This window comes from Chlamydotis macqueenii, chromosome 6 (assembly GCF_036417535.1).
Source record: "Chlamydotis macqueenii isolate bChlMac1 chromosome 6, bChlMac1.mat, whole genome shotgun sequence".
NCBI classification, from domain to species: domain Eukaryota; kingdom Metazoa; phylum Chordata; class Aves; order Otidiformes; family Otididae; genus Chlamydotis; species Chlamydotis macqueenii.
Genome location: NC_141561.1, coordinates 44,351,969 through 44,366,890, shown reverse-complemented (window position 1 = coordinate 44,366,890; position 14,922 = coordinate 44,351,969). Strand labels below are relative to the sequence as shown.

At 56.2% G+C, this 14,922-nt stretch overlaps 1 protein-coding gene across 1 annotated transcript in view; it reads right to left on the bottom strand.

The window, feature by feature from the left end:
* Positions 1-1,932: 1,932 nt before the first annotated feature.
* Positions 1,933-14,922, bottom strand: part of LOC147600353 (axonemal central pair apparatus protein HYDIN-like) — a 32,234-nt gene continuing 19,244 nt past the window's right edge. The window contains exons 19-37 of the mRNA XM_086751243.1: positions 14,480-14,665; positions 13,464-13,640; positions 12,650-12,826; positions 11,283-11,476; positions 10,393-10,545; positions 9,910-10,093; positions 9,311-9,452; positions 7,898-8,048; positions 6,722-7,135; positions 6,362-6,589; positions 5,667-5,879; positions 5,192-5,394; positions 4,832-5,014; positions 4,466-4,585; positions 3,934-4,093; positions 3,652-3,828; positions 3,330-3,524; positions 2,295-2,402; positions 1,933-1,956 (exon numbers count right to left, since the gene is read on the bottom strand). Coding sequence (XP_086607369.1) covers positions 1,933-1,956; positions 2,295-2,402; positions 3,330-3,524; positions 3,652-3,828; positions 3,934-4,093; positions 4,466-4,585; positions 4,832-5,014; positions 5,192-5,394; positions 5,667-5,879; positions 6,362-6,589; positions 6,722-7,135; positions 7,898-8,048; positions 9,311-9,452; positions 9,910-10,093; positions 10,393-10,545; positions 11,283-11,476; positions 12,650-12,826; positions 13,464-13,640; positions 14,480-14,665 — 3,389 coding nt within the window. The remainder of the gene's footprint in view (positions 1,957-2,294; positions 2,403-3,329; positions 3,525-3,651; positions 3,829-3,933; positions 4,094-4,465; positions 4,586-4,831; positions 5,015-5,191; positions 5,395-5,666; positions 5,880-6,361; positions 6,590-6,721; positions 7,136-7,897; positions 8,049-9,310; positions 9,453-9,909; positions 10,094-10,392; positions 10,546-11,282; positions 11,477-12,649; positions 12,827-13,463; positions 13,641-14,479; positions 14,666-14,922) is intronic.

The window sequence follows — 14,922 nt, the reverse complement described above, 5'->3', positions numbered from 1 at the left end:
CCAAGAAGGTGGGAACCCAGCACCACTCCCGCTGAACAGGCTGTTCCCGTGCCCCTGTAGCTGTCGCTCACCAAGGACGGACCCTCACGGCAAGACGAGGGAGCCGTGGCTCCAGAGAATGAACTCTCAAACCTCCCCAGACTTCTCCCTCCTCTGCCTCACACCTTTGTTCCATGTTTGGTACAGAAACCCAGAAACAGAAACATGTAAAACCTGCACTCATTTGCCGGCCAAATGAAAATATGCAATGGCCAGGCAAAACAACATCCCTTCATCTACTCAGAAAAATACAGATATCCTTCAAAACAAAAGCGCACTTGGATGAGCTGCACAGCAAAAGCTGTTCAGTCCTGGGGATTTCCACACACGCAAACATGAACACACCCGTGTGCACAAGAAAGGCGGCACACAACTGGTGAACTGCTTGTTGGGGTGGCTGTGCCCCAAAGCCTTTTCTAAAGGACTGTTAGCAAGGAACGGCTGGCACACCCCGTCAGCTGCGTGTTCTGTTGGCCTCTCCTGGCTGGTGGAAAGGGTTCCTGCGCTTGAATGTCTCCTGAAGGTCCTGCTGGGTATAAGCGTCTACAGCCACCGGCTCATTCTGTTAGCAAATTTCATTCTTAAGAGCTGAAGCCAGCTCTGCTCCCATCAGGAGTCACAAGAGAGGGCTCGATGGCAATCCAAACTCTTGCCTAACGAGTGAGCACTGAACAGCCGCGGGCTGAGCGCAGCGCTGGCAGAAACGGCTCCGTTTGATCCTTCTGTCAGTGCCTGAAGGGCACAAAGAACTGGAACTCGGGAGATCAGCAGGGCATTTGTGGGGATAGTTGCACAAATGAGATGGGAAAACCATTACCAGCCTTTGGCAAGGAAATTTGATCTCAGTCTTCACTCAGTAACGTGCTAAAAACCCCTGAAGAGACCGACACGCAAAGGCTACAAGTGATGTTGAGAGGCTGTGTTTTCAACTGGGAAAAGGGGGCAAGTGCTGACAAACAAACCCATTTCATACCACCCAGAACGGTAAGGCAAGGCACCCAGGATTGGCCCCGCTTCACCATGAAGGACTAACATGCTGAAAAGCAACCATAGATCAACGAGATCTCAAAAGACAGTTTTTCGGGATGGTCACAGGAAGCAATAGGGCTCTGGGGCTTCCGCTACCGGTCAACCCTTGCTGCCAGGGAGTCAAGGACTTGGTGTTATTCTGCATCCCAGCGCACCCAGCTCAGCTGCCAGAAATCAAGGTGTGTTTTTCTTTGCTCTGATTTTCTACATGGGCAATATTAATCTCTGGCCGCTAAGTCCCAAATTGTTTCTCTATTAGAATGCAACTCTGCAACATACTCTACTTTTACAACCACTAATTTGATGGATCCAGCTTAAATTAAGATGAATAGACACCAATGAGAACTCTTTTAATAGACTATGGGTGAGGGGCAGCTTTGTCCAGGGACCTCCCAAGGGGGCACAGGTCACTGGGGAGGGGGGAGGCCCCTGAGGTGGTAGACCCAGGAGATGCCTGCCCCTCCCCGGGCAGGAGAGCAGCACCTTGCTGGTGAAAGGGGCCTCGTCAGCGTACAGGCCGCCCTCCAAGGAGATGGTGATGGAGGCGGTCTTCCTGGCACGCCAACTCTCAGGGCCCCTGATGGTGAAGGCCAGGTGCTCCACTGGGTCTGGAAAGGCCAGGGGCTGCGGGAAGAGGTTTTTGAAGGGGACGGAGGTAGTGGTGCCGCCGGCTGTGATGGTGAGGGGTCCCTGTGCCTTGAGCAGGAGGATGAGGCCGAAGAGGGATACGCTGGACTCCCCACCAAGCCGGATAGAGAGCTGCAGCCCGGCCCTGGCTCTGCACACTTGGTGGGGCTTGGAGGTCACCTCCATGCTCTTCTCTGACCTCCTCTGGCTGGCACGGGCCATGCTGATGGTTTTCGCTCACTGGAAGTTGGCCCAGTTGTTCTGCAGAGGAGAGAGAAGAGACAGTGGAGGGGCTGATCACCAAAGCAGAGCCAGCAGCTCGGGAAGGAACCGCTGGTCCCCTGCCATCATGCTGGCTGGGGTCCCTTTCCCTTGCCCATCACCCACCTGTACCCTCCCACCCCTCACACCACAGCCCTGGGGAGTGCTCGTGATGAATGGCCATAGGGGCTGCTGCCCAAACGTGCCCAGCAGGGACAACCCCGCACCCAAACGCTGGGGGACCTCAGCGCCCAGCTCTGGCAGCAGTGGAGAAGTGCTTTGGTTGCCCATCTGCAAAGGCACTGCCATGCACCCGCATTACTTTGTTTCGGGGGCACCCCCTGACCTTGAGAAACGCTGGTGCTCAGAGCAGGCTCGCAGGCCTCTGCAGAGATCTTGATGTTTTCGGTCTGAACGACCCCCAAGATGTCTTCTGCATCTGAAACCTGAGGTGACAAGAAACAAGCACTGCTTAGCCCCTTCTCCTCCATTCTTTTGCTAGACAATATCTGAGTCCTTGTCTCTACAGGCTGCTTCCCCCATGGCCTCCCCTGCGTGACAAGCGCTGTGAGCACACAAGCTTTCCTAACCTGTTCATCTCCCGGGCTGACCCAGTGGGGTTCTGCCGCAGTAAGAAACCCTGTCAGCCCAACTCTTCTCTCCGCCAGCAGCCGCGTGGCTGCTAAAGCACCCTGGGAAGCAAAGGGATCTTAAAGCCACCACAGGCGTGAGGTGTCCCAGAGCAGGGGGCATCGACAACCAACCCTCTCCTCTTCAATCACCCAGCGTCCTCACTGAAATGCATCCCCGAAACCATGGGGAACAGCCTCCCAGGGCGAGAGTTTGTCGCTCTCTGTCAAGAGCCCCAGACAGAGGCCAGGACGGGTGCAGCGAGCATGCCAAAGTCTGGACAACCCAAGGACAGCGTTCAACCTGGCACAGCAGCAAGGTGGTTGTAGCGCGGGCTCAGGGCGCAGCCTCATAACCCAGCCGTAAGCCCTGCAGAGGCAGCGGCTGGTTTTCTGGGGTGACGTGGATGCCCGGGGATGCAGCGCGTGTGCTGGCAAACCCAGCTGGAGGCAGCAGAAGCTGGGGTCGTAGCACCCCTGTCCCTGTCAGGCCCATCTCTTCCTGACTCCCCAATATACTTGCCCCATGGAGCTCAGCTACCAGGGCACCCGAGCAGTCACTTCGTCCCCAAGAGCCCCTTGCTGCTAAGGGCACGGCCCCCCAGCAGTGCAGGAAGGAAAGAATCTCTGGAAGCTCATCCTTTTGCCCTCTTTGCAGGGTACCCTTCAAGCAGCCTCCATCCCTAAGAGCACAGGGCTGATCACTCTGCCCTGCTCTGCCAGGGAGGGCACAGTCCCCCTCACCTCCAGCTGGATGGTCTTCAGAATGCTGAGAGCCTTTGTGGCCTTGAAACGCAGCTGCACAGCAAACTCCGTGTGGGGACCCACGATGCCGCTGTCTTCTGACACCGAGAAGTCCTCGCCCAGGTCTTCCAGCCCAATGAGCCGCCAGGCCACGGGCAGCGGTGTGCGGTTTTGCAGGGCCAGGGTCTCATTGTCCTTCCTGCAGACAAAAAGAGACACTCAGCACCAGCTGCTTGATGGGCATGTTAGTCTTGCAGTTGAATGGAACTTGGAGCAGCCCTGGCTGACAGCTCTCGTCCCCGGCGAGGGGCTGTGGGGTGACTGACCTGGGCAGAAGCAGCGTGTTGAACGACAGCTCCTTGGGGCTGACCCCCAGCTCCACCTGCACCCCCTGGCAGCACAGGCGGAAGACCACCGGCTCTGGGTTCCCCTGAACGCAGCAGATGAGCTTGTCTTCCACCAGGCCGGCTGAAGTGGGGTACGCCCAAACGCTCAGCTCCTAGCCCCGTCCCCGCAAGAACAAACACACAAGAGCATTCAGTCAGCAAGAGAAACAGCTCCTGGGCACTGCCACCGCTGCCTGTCCTACCTGCCTGTCTCCTACCTGCTTCTCGTTCGGTTGCAGCCTCATGCTGGGAGGCTCTAAAAGGAACGTGCTCTCCTGGAGATCGCGCTCAAAGGAGAAATGCACCTCTGCTTCCAAGGGGCTGACGTTCAGGATGGTTATCTTCTCGCAGTTGCTGGGATAGCGCAGCTCCTTGTACCTGTCCACAAAAGGGGAAAAGGCTGCAGAGGAGATGCCAGGACCACAGCCTTGATCACATCTTGAGGAAAGCACCGTGTCCGGGCAGCGGCAGGCTGCACTGGAAGACCATGTTCCCACGAGCAGGCTAAGAAAAAGGATCACTTTGGGGCACATTGCACGGAATATGGGTTCATCCTTGCGTTGCTTTGATGTCTGCCCTTATACTTGGTGCCTCCATGCCAGAGGTGTGACGATGCAGTCACGCACTCAAAGAGCGTTTTACAAAATCTAAGTGGAAAGGCACCTGGAAAAATAACAGTATGCCAGGCACATGGCTTCTTCCGCCTTCTGTGTGAGCATCAGCTGCTAACTCAGGGCTGGGAGCACGTACCCGTCTCTTGGCTTCCCACACAGCAGCGGTCCAAAGTGGAAAACACCCGTGTCCATGACATACTTCTTGGAGATGATGTCCTCATCCTCCTTGCTCTCCCTCTGGTGGGGAAACACCAGCCTGGGGAGAGAAACAGGGAATGAGGAGCTGTGAGATGCTCCTAGGTAGGAAACCTGGTCAGAAAGCCATAACCCTTCTGGGTGGCTGAGGTACCAGGACTGGTTCCCAGCTCCAAGCACGGGAAGATGCTGGGCTGCTCAGGCAGCACGCTGTGCCCAAGCCAGAAGGTCACAGGGGTACAAGGGGCAGCCCTGGCTCTGAGTTCAGGGGGAGCCATGCGTGAGGGCTCCCACGCGCCAGCCTTACCGCGGGTCCTGGCTGATGGCGGGATACAGGCAGGTGCCCCTGCAGGGCAGCTGGTACAGACGCTTTGTCCCCAGGATCTCAAAATGCAGCGTCTGCTCAAACTGGCCCGGTTCCGTGGAGCTGAAGTGGACCTTCAGTTGCACCTCACCGTGGGCAGGCACTATCCACCGACAGCTGCTCAGCCTGGCAATTAAAAAGGAGATTTCAAACACTGGGAAGAAGCAAATGAGGAACGGAGGGTTGTGGACTTGCCATGCCATGGAGGCACCGGCTGAGGGTGCCTGCAGAGCTGGAGATGAGGGACCTTGTCTGGCGAGATGGGTGCGAAGCAGAGGGGTCACCTCCTGCCTCACAGCTCGCCTGACAGGTCTCCCTGGGGATGGAACCGTGTCCACATCACTTTGGTCCAACCTGGGAGGACATGTGGGTGCTCCTGTGTCCGGCCTCTGGAGATCTCTGCTGCCCCGGCTGGAGCTGCGCTTCTTCCTCAGAGTCTTCGGGCTACCCACAGCTTTCTCCTTCCTCGACCGCCCCCTTGTTGGAGTGACCTGTTTCTTGGAGGTCTTAACAGCAAGGGGAGAGAGAGAAGAGAGAGAGAGGTCAGACCTGCCTGGAGACATCCCACCCTGGAAAGAAAGCTGTGGCTCTTTTCTCTCATGATAAAGAACCATCCTATTTCTCAGCAGAGAGACAGCACAGCTGTCTCTTTTGGACAGACAGAAGGGATGCCTGCAGACACGTGGCCCCGTCATGATTTGACCGCCCTTCCACAGTGATTCTTTTCCATCTCGCCTGCCCCCCGTGCCCCCATGCAGCCTGGCCCCTGCCCTGAAACCTTCACTGCGGGCACAGCGGGGGCATCCACGACACTTACAGTCGCTGCCTGTTCTCCTTCCGCAACAGCACCTTCTGGCACAACAAGCTGGAAGTGCTGGAGGGCTTCTCCTGCTGCAGGGGCCGTTCGCTTCTCTGGGTAGCGGATCACGGAGTACAAAGCAGGAGGGGGAATGGGAGGCCCAGAGGGACCCAGTCCCAGCTCATCCAAGATCTAAAGCAGAAGAGAAAACTCTCTTTATACTCCCGTCACCTTCAACCTCCCACTTCCTTAAAGGCACTGAGCTTTTGGCAATGGGGTTTTTAAAATTATTATTTCTAGGGAGTACAGTGCTTTTTTACGCCCAGTGGGGTGGGCAGGCTCCAGAGCAGTGCCAGGACCTACAGCTGAGACCTAGAGAGAAATCTCTCCTCTGAGTGACTCAGCTGAAGGCAACACTGACCGTGAGCTGCCCTGCCCTGGAACCATCTGGAATGATTTCCACACTGGGAAACTGAACGGACAGGATGCTTGAAGAGAGAGCACTCCCGCTTTGCACCCGTCTGAGGGATGGTGAGAACCTCTCCAGCCACGGGGCTGCTCCGGAGCCGTTGTGGAACAGTGGCCTGGACAAGGCTCTGTGCCCTTGTCCGTGGGACGCAATGCACCAGGGCAGAGCATGGCAGGCTCAGCACCTGAGCTTCACAGGGCTTTACCTGCTCTGCCACTGGCAGCTTGCTGCTCTCCAGGATCTTCCTGGTCACATCTTCTGAGCCCAGTGCTTCGATGGTCAAGCAGGGCACCCTGCCACGCTGGCCTCTGCATGACCCTTCTGCACCTTCCCCTTCCAGCTCAGATAACGCGGAGTCCTCAAGAGCCTCCAGATTTTTTAGCCGCTCCTTCTTCGTGCGCTTCTTCTCCACGCGCTCTTTCTTGGAGCAATCCTTCTCCAGGCGCTCTTTCTTCACACCCTCTTTCTCCAGGCGCTCTTTCTTGGTGCTCTCCTTCTCCATGCGCTCTTTCTTCACAGACTCCTCCAGGCGCTCTTTCTTCCTGCACTCCTTTTCCAGTGTCACCTGATGCTCTTTCCCTCTGTTTTGCTGGCTCCCGTGGCTCAAGGCAGGCTGGCGCCGGGCTTCTGCTTTGTGCCGCACCTCCGCTTGGTTCAGAGGGGACAGCAGGATACCCTGAACCCTGTCCCAGAATGACAAGATATGCGCCACATACTTCTGCGATGCCTCATAGATCTTAAACCTCAGGGCCAAGTTCTCGCTGTCACTCAGAGCCCCCTGTTCTGCGTCTGAGTGTTGCACACGCACGGCTGGGCAGGCATCCATCAGGGAAACCTTGCTCTGCTTTCTCTTCTCTTCCTTGTCACTCCCAACAGCGCCTGAGTGCTTCTTTACAGATCCTCTCTTGTCTACCCCTTTGGTGGCATCCAACTGGTTGCTGGTGGAAATGCTGGTGTTGCTGGCGGATGCGTTCGTGTTCTGGGCAGGAGGAGCAGGAAAAAGCAGTGAGCATTTCAAAGCACCAACTCAGATGCTGCAGGGCAGTGATGATCTTTGCAACAGCACCCCAAGCCTCGCCTGAGACCTGTGCTGGGTGCTCCACAAATCCCAATCCAGAACACAGCTGGTACCCAGGGTAGCTCAACTGAAACCAAACTCCCCAGTGCCAGACTGATGGGGAGTCCTGCCCACCAGATGAAAAGTAGAAAAGCTTCTCCGAACCAAAGCGGGAAATTAAAACACCTCCGTACTCCTGTGCAGTCCTCTGGGCTCCATTCTGGTGTGCTGAGCGTCCCTGTGCCTGGCTGACCCTTGAGGAAGTCTGGTTGAATACCTAAGGCCTGGCGGGATCTCCTGCCAGGCATGTAGCAAAAGACACCCCATCCCAGACGGATCATGGCCCAGAGGTGTAAGTTATGTGCAGAGTGGGGAGAAATGCTGGACTAAAACTATCTAGGGCTTCACAGTGAATGTCTGGAGTTATGTGAAGCCAAGACTCAAAGGCAGCATGATCCCACAAATGCAGCTCCCCAGCAAACCCATGGGAAAACATCCCTGGCGAAGCAGCAGCATGAGCAAACACCGGCTCTTGTTTCCCAGCACAACCCCACGTGTTACTCACTCAGGCCCATTCCTGGGCCCAGCGCCGCGTGTGGCTGCTGGCTTCTCGGGGAATGGTACAGCTCCGTGGGAAGAAGCTCCCCAGGGCTTTTACTCATCTCTACAAACACAGCCACCCACCTGTCTGACTCCAGGCTGCATTTTCTTCCCTGAAGCGTTAACTTGGTCTTTTCCAAGCTCGCTCCTACTCCTCTTGGAATTCTCCAGCTCTTGTTCCTCCTTCAGGGGTTCCAGCTCCTGACGGTGCTTTTCGTCAGGCTGCTCCATCGCCCTTCAGGAAGCCAAACAGAAAACAGCCCTGTGAGTCACCACCAGAAATGTGGGCTCGCTGCAATCCCAGCTGGCCCTGCACGCCATTCATTGACCCTGAGGCCAGACAGAACTCTTAGGCCATCGCCATGGACTTCCCTCAACCTGGGGAGCCTGGGAACATCCAAAGGGCGGCAAGGTGAGAGGGGTCCTCCAGGGCCAGCCAAATCTAGGCTTTGCTGTCCTAAAGTCTAAATTGTGCTGCTTCTCCAATCAGGTCCACCTGGACCCCTCCAGCACACTGCCAAGGACGGATCCACCATCTCTGCGCACTGATGCCAGAAGCCCTCTCTTGCTCTCCCAGTTTCAACCAGCTCACAAATCACTAACGCCTCCTTATCCCTGCGCCAACACCTACGAGGCTTATCCAGCCCTTCTCCCTGGGCATAGCCTGCTCCTTACTGAGGACACTCACATCAGTCAGAAAGCAAAGGTAACTCCCCTCCTGCAAAACAGGCTCTCATCAACCAGGCTTCCTGCTGGAACCCAGCCGTCACCACGGGAAACTTGTGCCGTCTCTCCTGGAAATCAACATTGGAAGCAGCCCTAGCCATCTCCTCCCAGAGCAACAAACTGGGGCCTGTGCTGACAGAAAAGCTGAAACGCATGCTCACTTGAAGCAGGTCCCCCTCCCAGTTTGACACTTCCCCTGTGCATCCTCCTGGACAGGGCTGCTTTGCTGGGTCACAGCTTCTCCCAGGCTCCCCTGCTGCTGCAGGCGAAGGGGAGCCGAAGAGACACCAGCTTCTATGGCTGGCGGCGCTCAGTCAGGAAAACCCTGGGAGATCAGCGTTGCACGGGCTTCACCTACAGCAGGACTGCTCTCTACACCAAGGCAGCACAGCTGCACCTCACACCAGCCCACACCACAGCCCCTCTGGTTTGGTGAGGAAGGGGGATGAAGAAGATGGCCATCCACAGCATTAACTCAGAGACACTTGTGGGTGCAGCGGCAAGGCAAGCACAGAGCCCAGCTGCCTGCAGCCAGCGTCTACGCCAGAGGGCTCACTGCTGAATCGGAGAGAAGATGTTCTCTTCTCTCCCAGCGCAAAGTCCCTCCCCTGTCGGGAGCCAGGGAGGTGGAACTGGCCATCCTTGTGCGGCTTGGAATAGACACTTTTGGCGTTTGCTCTGAAAGCCCTCTTAGCTCAACCAAGGTCTCTGGAGCAGGGAAGGCCCTGAGGGACACTATCCTGGGGAGTTGTCCATGGAAGGCTTACAGACCTCCTCCTCCTCTCACGCCGGGCTTGTAGGAGCCTCTGATTAAATTGAGTTTTCTCTTCCTCCATGAGGGCATCGTACTCGTCCTCATCCATCTCCCAGAGACGTGCTTCCTCCCTCCTGGCAGCTTCTTCCCGCTCCCGTTCTTCAGCACAGACCAGAGGTGAAACCATTAGCCACTGCAAGTTCTGGAGGAGCTGCAAGGATTCACAGCTCTGTCCCGACCCAGCCTATCATCCTGCCAGGCCATCCTGGGGAGCTCATATCCCTGCTCCAGCGTTCAGAGAATCCCCCAAACTGTCGCCTGTACCTTGCCTGGCTCACGTGCACCAGCGCTGTGGACAGCTGGAGGGTGGGTAGTTACTGAGCCACAACAGCTTGCACTTGTGCCCAAGCTTTAATGGCAGAGACCAAGGGGAATCTTACAGCCTCAGCTCTGCTGTGTTTAAGCAACTGTGAGCTGAGTGCTGGCTACACTGAGGCAAAAGGCGGAAGGATTCATAAAACCGTTTCTTACAAGCTCTGCTGGTGACACAGATACACACGGGTAAGGTTGAGGGCTTGAGAGAAGATTGGAAAGGCGCGGAGATGAAGATTCTTACCTTCCTGCTCTTTCGCGGCTGTCTCCCTGCCTTTCAAAGAAGCATAATCCCGGAAGAGGTTCACAAAATAGATGTGAGGCCGATTTCCCACAGCTTTGAGCAGGCAGAGGAGCGCAGATGCCGTGCTGCATGCAAAGCAGGTCTCCAGGCCATCAAACACCACTCCCTGGAAGCAGTCGCTCAGCTGTGAATCAAGTGGCAAAGGAAGAGAAAGTCAGCAATGGCACGCGTTGGGCTCTCAGCTACTCAGTCAGACCAAACGGCAAAGGGCAGCGCGTCGTCGTTCCAAGAGCATCGGCTCAGACAAGCTCTGATCTTTCCCTGCGCTCTGCCGGCTTCTAGCATCTGCAGCTTGACCCAGGCGTGCCTGCACGCAGCCCAGGACTTCTCCAACAGCAGATACAGATCCCCTCCTCTGCAAACTGTACCTCACCGCCTGTCTCTCTGTAGCAGGAACGTATCATTTGCCCCCACCCCACGTACCTGCAGCCTTTCCGAGAGGATGGCCACCAGCAAGTCCTCAGGCAGCACGCAGCTCATCAAGCCCAGCTCTCCCGCTGCGCTGTCACTGATGCTCAGCCATCGCTGCGCAGGAACGCAGGGAAGGGCTGAGCTGAGCTCAGAACTCAATGAGCCCTGCAACATTGAACACCACGAGAGAAATAAACCACCTTGGAACCCCCTGAACATTTCCAGCTGCTGGGCTTGCAGCTCAGGTCTCTCGCTCGCAAGACAATAGACCCAAAGGGCAGGCCAGCAGCTCCAGGGGACAACCCTGGGGGTCACATCCCTTGGCCACAAGAGACCCAAGCTTGCAAGCCCCTGGCACAGCGTCCCACAGCTTTGCTCACCACCTGCAGCCACTTTGCCAACAAACCATACGACTCAGTCGAGTTTTTCTGGCAGAACACAGGTTTTTGTTCCCACCCCACGCCATCCCCAACCTGCCCAGCTGCCTCTCTGCACTATCGTTCCCCACACCAGGCTCTGGGTGACACAGAGCCCCGCCACGGTAAGCAGCCCCTGCACTTTTAACAAGGCCTGTAGCGACAGGAAAACACGTAACGGTTTTACACTCAAAGAGGGGACATTCAAACTAGACAGAAGGAAGACATTTTTCATGATGAGAGCGCTGGAACATCGGAACAGGTTGTCCAGAGAGGTGGTGGATGCCCCATCCCTGGAATCATTCAAGGCCAGGTTGGACGGGGCTCTGAGCAACCTGATGTGGTTGGAGATGTCCCTGCTCCCTGCAGGGGGTTGGGCTGGGTGGCCTTTAAAGGTCCCCTCCCGCCCAAACCCCTCTAAGATTCTATGATTCTCAAAGGCAACAGAAAGGTGCCATGCACTAAGCTGTGCCGATCACGCTTCACCCGGGAGCCTGTCAGGTCCATTACATGCTGTTTCTGGGACAGGCGCTCCTTTTTCTTTGTCTTGGCCGCTGCAGAGCTTTGGGAACCAACAGACTGCAGGCTGACTTTGTTGGCAGAGGGCGACTGGCTCCTGTCTGGGCTGCGCTTGCCATGGGCCCGGAACTGCCGGCGGCGGGAGGCATCTGCGTTTTGACCTGTGGAGGGGACAAACGGCTCAGTGGGGCTGGCGACGGGCGCTGTGGGGAGCAAGCAGGCACCTCGCACCTCCATGAGCACAGCCTTGTGCCCTGGTAGGGACACAGCACTTGTCCCCCAGCCTGCCTGGCACTGGCAGCACTGCTCCCAGAAGCAGCTCCCTCCCTGCTTCTCTTATTAGCACGAGAAAGCACACCACCTGAAACTAGATTGGAAAGCTAGAGAGCTTTTAATTCACAGCCCCGTGTCCGTCCCAACAAACGTGCACACAAGTAACACCTTTTCCACAGTCACTCCCCCTATGGGTCAAGCCAAGGATTTGTCCTCCAGGACTATTGTTTCTGTACCTTGCCCCCATCCTACATTCTCAGATAGAGACCGTAACACGCAGCCCTGCCCCAGCTGCATCACCCATCTCTGCTGGAGCTAAATCCTCCACATGGGATAACCCCACCGGGGACCCAGGCCCTTCTTCCTTCCACCAGCTCCCAACCCAGCCAAGTTCAAAGCTGAGCAACGCAAAACTGCCCCCACCACAGACAGGGTCTGGCCTCACCCTGCAGAGCTTGGGGCACCAGCTGCCCAATAAAGTTTCCTTAAAGTCTCCGGTCTCACAACGGAGAACAGCACAACTGGCACCAGCTGCCTAACCTGACAGCCTGTATAGGAACATCTCTGGAGAAAAGAGCTCATCTGCAGCATCTCTCTCATCTGAAACTGCCCCAGAAGGTGATCCTTCCCTTCCTCTCATCTTTGTGAAGCCACACTCAAAGTCAGTCGTCTAATGCTTCATGAGCCACTTTAGAGACCTTTTTCCTTCTTAAAGTGGGCAGCAGTTCTGCCTGACGGCCCTGAGGAGCAAGCTGGATTCAGCTTTGAGGAAACAGGAGAACTCTCAGTAAGACACAAACAAGTGTGCTTCACTGCTCCTAGAAAAAGGAACCCGTGCCAAGAAGCTCAGGAGCAGGAAAAGTGCCCCTGCCGGATCCCGGAAAATAGAGAATTTTTTTAATACCCAGAGATGTTTGAAGAAACGGCTTTGCATTTCTACACGCTGCAGCCATGTTCCCCAAGAGACCCAAGGGCTGTCAAGCTGCTTCTCTGGAGCAAGGGAGGTGGATGGTCATGGTGGGTTTCTGAAGCGCTGCTGGGGGTCCAGCGTTTCTCCTTACCCGCACGCTCTGTCTCCTTGCGGCTCTTCTGCTCGATGGCAGCCCTGATGCACAGCTCCTGGGCACACAGCCCTGCTGAGCTGCTCCTCTTCGAGATGGCTTCCTCCACCACGGCATCGATGGACAAGCAGGCAGCGCCATAGTATTTGGACAGCGCGACCGCTGCCGTGGTCTTGCCTTGAGAGAGAGGAAGACTGCTTGGTGACACTTGCACATGAGGCATTGTCAGGGACAGGCTCTGGAAATGCCCCAAAAAGTATTTCACATTTTCAAGGGCAGGGGGAAAGCACGTGCCCCTTAAGGAGAGACCATGAGGGAGGCAGCCTGAGCATGGTTAGAAATGTGGATCATCTCCACCTCATCTTCAGCTGAGGACTTTGTCCCTTGTGGTGACCTCGACCCTGGGCCAGAACACTGCTTCCAGCCCTGTCCCACCACCACTCAGACTATTATTCGCTAGCCTGTGCTGCTCGCTGCTGTCTCAGGCAACCTCTGGGCACACTTTGAGGGTCAGTGTGGGCTAGGGACTGCTCCCACGAGGCAACATGGACCCGAGGCAATGTGGTCCCACAAAGCAACAGGAACATGGCCACACTGCTTGCGGGAATGAGAGCCCAGCTCCTAGCAGGGACACAAGATGAGCCACACCACCTGCACCAGCTAGGCGAAGGCCTGAGGCTGCTTCATGTACCAGCAGAGCTGTGGCTCACCTTGCTTCACTTCACTTGGTCAACCAAGCACCGTGGTCCACCAGGAGATATATGTCTCTCCTGCTGCCCCCCATCCTGGCAGCCACGGCCTGCCGCTCACGTACCTGTCAGGGGTGCCCCATGGACGATGACGACGATCCCTCTCCGGTTTCGGGCTGCGCGCCCTTCTGCAGAGAGATCGATGCCAAGGTGGCGGGCAATGGCCTTAGTGACAGGGCTGTTGTCCAGTTCTCCCGCTGCCTCCTTGCTGCTGGCGGTGCTTTCCTGATGCTCTCCTGTGCAGAAGCAGGTAGAAAAGTCGGTCTCCTGCCTACCTGTCATCCTGATCATCCTCCCATCCCCTCAGGTCCTGGGAGAGGAGACTGCTGAAACCAACGTCACACCCAAGATCTCACCATGCCCTTCCTTTAGACTTGTGCAGATCAGGGTCTGCCCTAGATGCTGGTGAAGGTGCCTCTTCAGGGTACAGGAAATGGGGTGGCAGAATGGGGTGGCAGAAAGAGAACAAAGCAAGCAGCCAGCAATGCCTGAAAGGCCTGGGTCAAATCTTTCATGAACTGTCGTCATGGGAGATTGGTCTCAGGTCCTGCTGAGTAAGGGGACACAGGCAGAACCAGGCATCTTACTCAGTCCCAAGGCAGATCGCAAGCTGAGGATCAAGCCATTATCCAAAAGCCGGATGCTTGAGGAATATTACTAGCAGGACATCTGGCCGGGCTCTGAATTCACCAGAACAGCATTTACAAAGAGTTCCCACCTTTGACCTCAGGAGGTCACCAAAAGACAACTCAGCTTGCAATGCCACGTAGGACAGCGAGCGCCCTGCCCTGCCCTGCCTAGCAAAGGGAACAGCATCATCCTGATCCCAGCAGCTCCTGGGGGCAAACATGCTCATGTGGCAAAGCTGGGGAAAACCTCCCTGGCCTCTCCCTTGTCCCTGCCCCAGACTCCTCCCGGGATCCTGCAGACTTCCCAGAGAAGAGCGCATTCCGGGCCTACAGGAGTGAAGGTGGCCCCAGGCTGCAGGGAAGTGATGGAGCTGACACTCAAGTCCTCCACTGAGACCCCTTTGCCACAACGGACATAAACCAGGTGACGAGCTTAGGGTTGTTATCTGTCCCGCATCTTTTCTCAACGCCTTCCTCCTCCTCTTCTCCACATTCAGCTTTAGAGTCCACCTTGTTGGACTGGCTTTCATCAAAAATGGAGGAGGGAACGACCGAGCTGTGGGATGAGATGGTGTGAATGATCCCAGCAGAGTGCTTCCCTCCTTGAGCTGACAGAGACCGGACACTTTCAAAGTTTGCTCAGCAGGAAGGACACAGGGAGGGAAGAAGAGAGTGAACATGCTCAGGCATCTGCTCTTTGCCATTTGACACTTTGCACAGCCACATGCAAAAGACACAAAATTGCCCAAGGAGGGAGACTCCCAAGGCACAGGGAAGTCTGTCCAGGCTCTGGCTGCCCTCAGGGGAATTTTGAGCTTGTGCTTTTGTTGCTGGGAAGAAACAAATCGGACATAGCCAGTGGTATTAGACCTGGTCCGACTGTCTGAAGAACTCA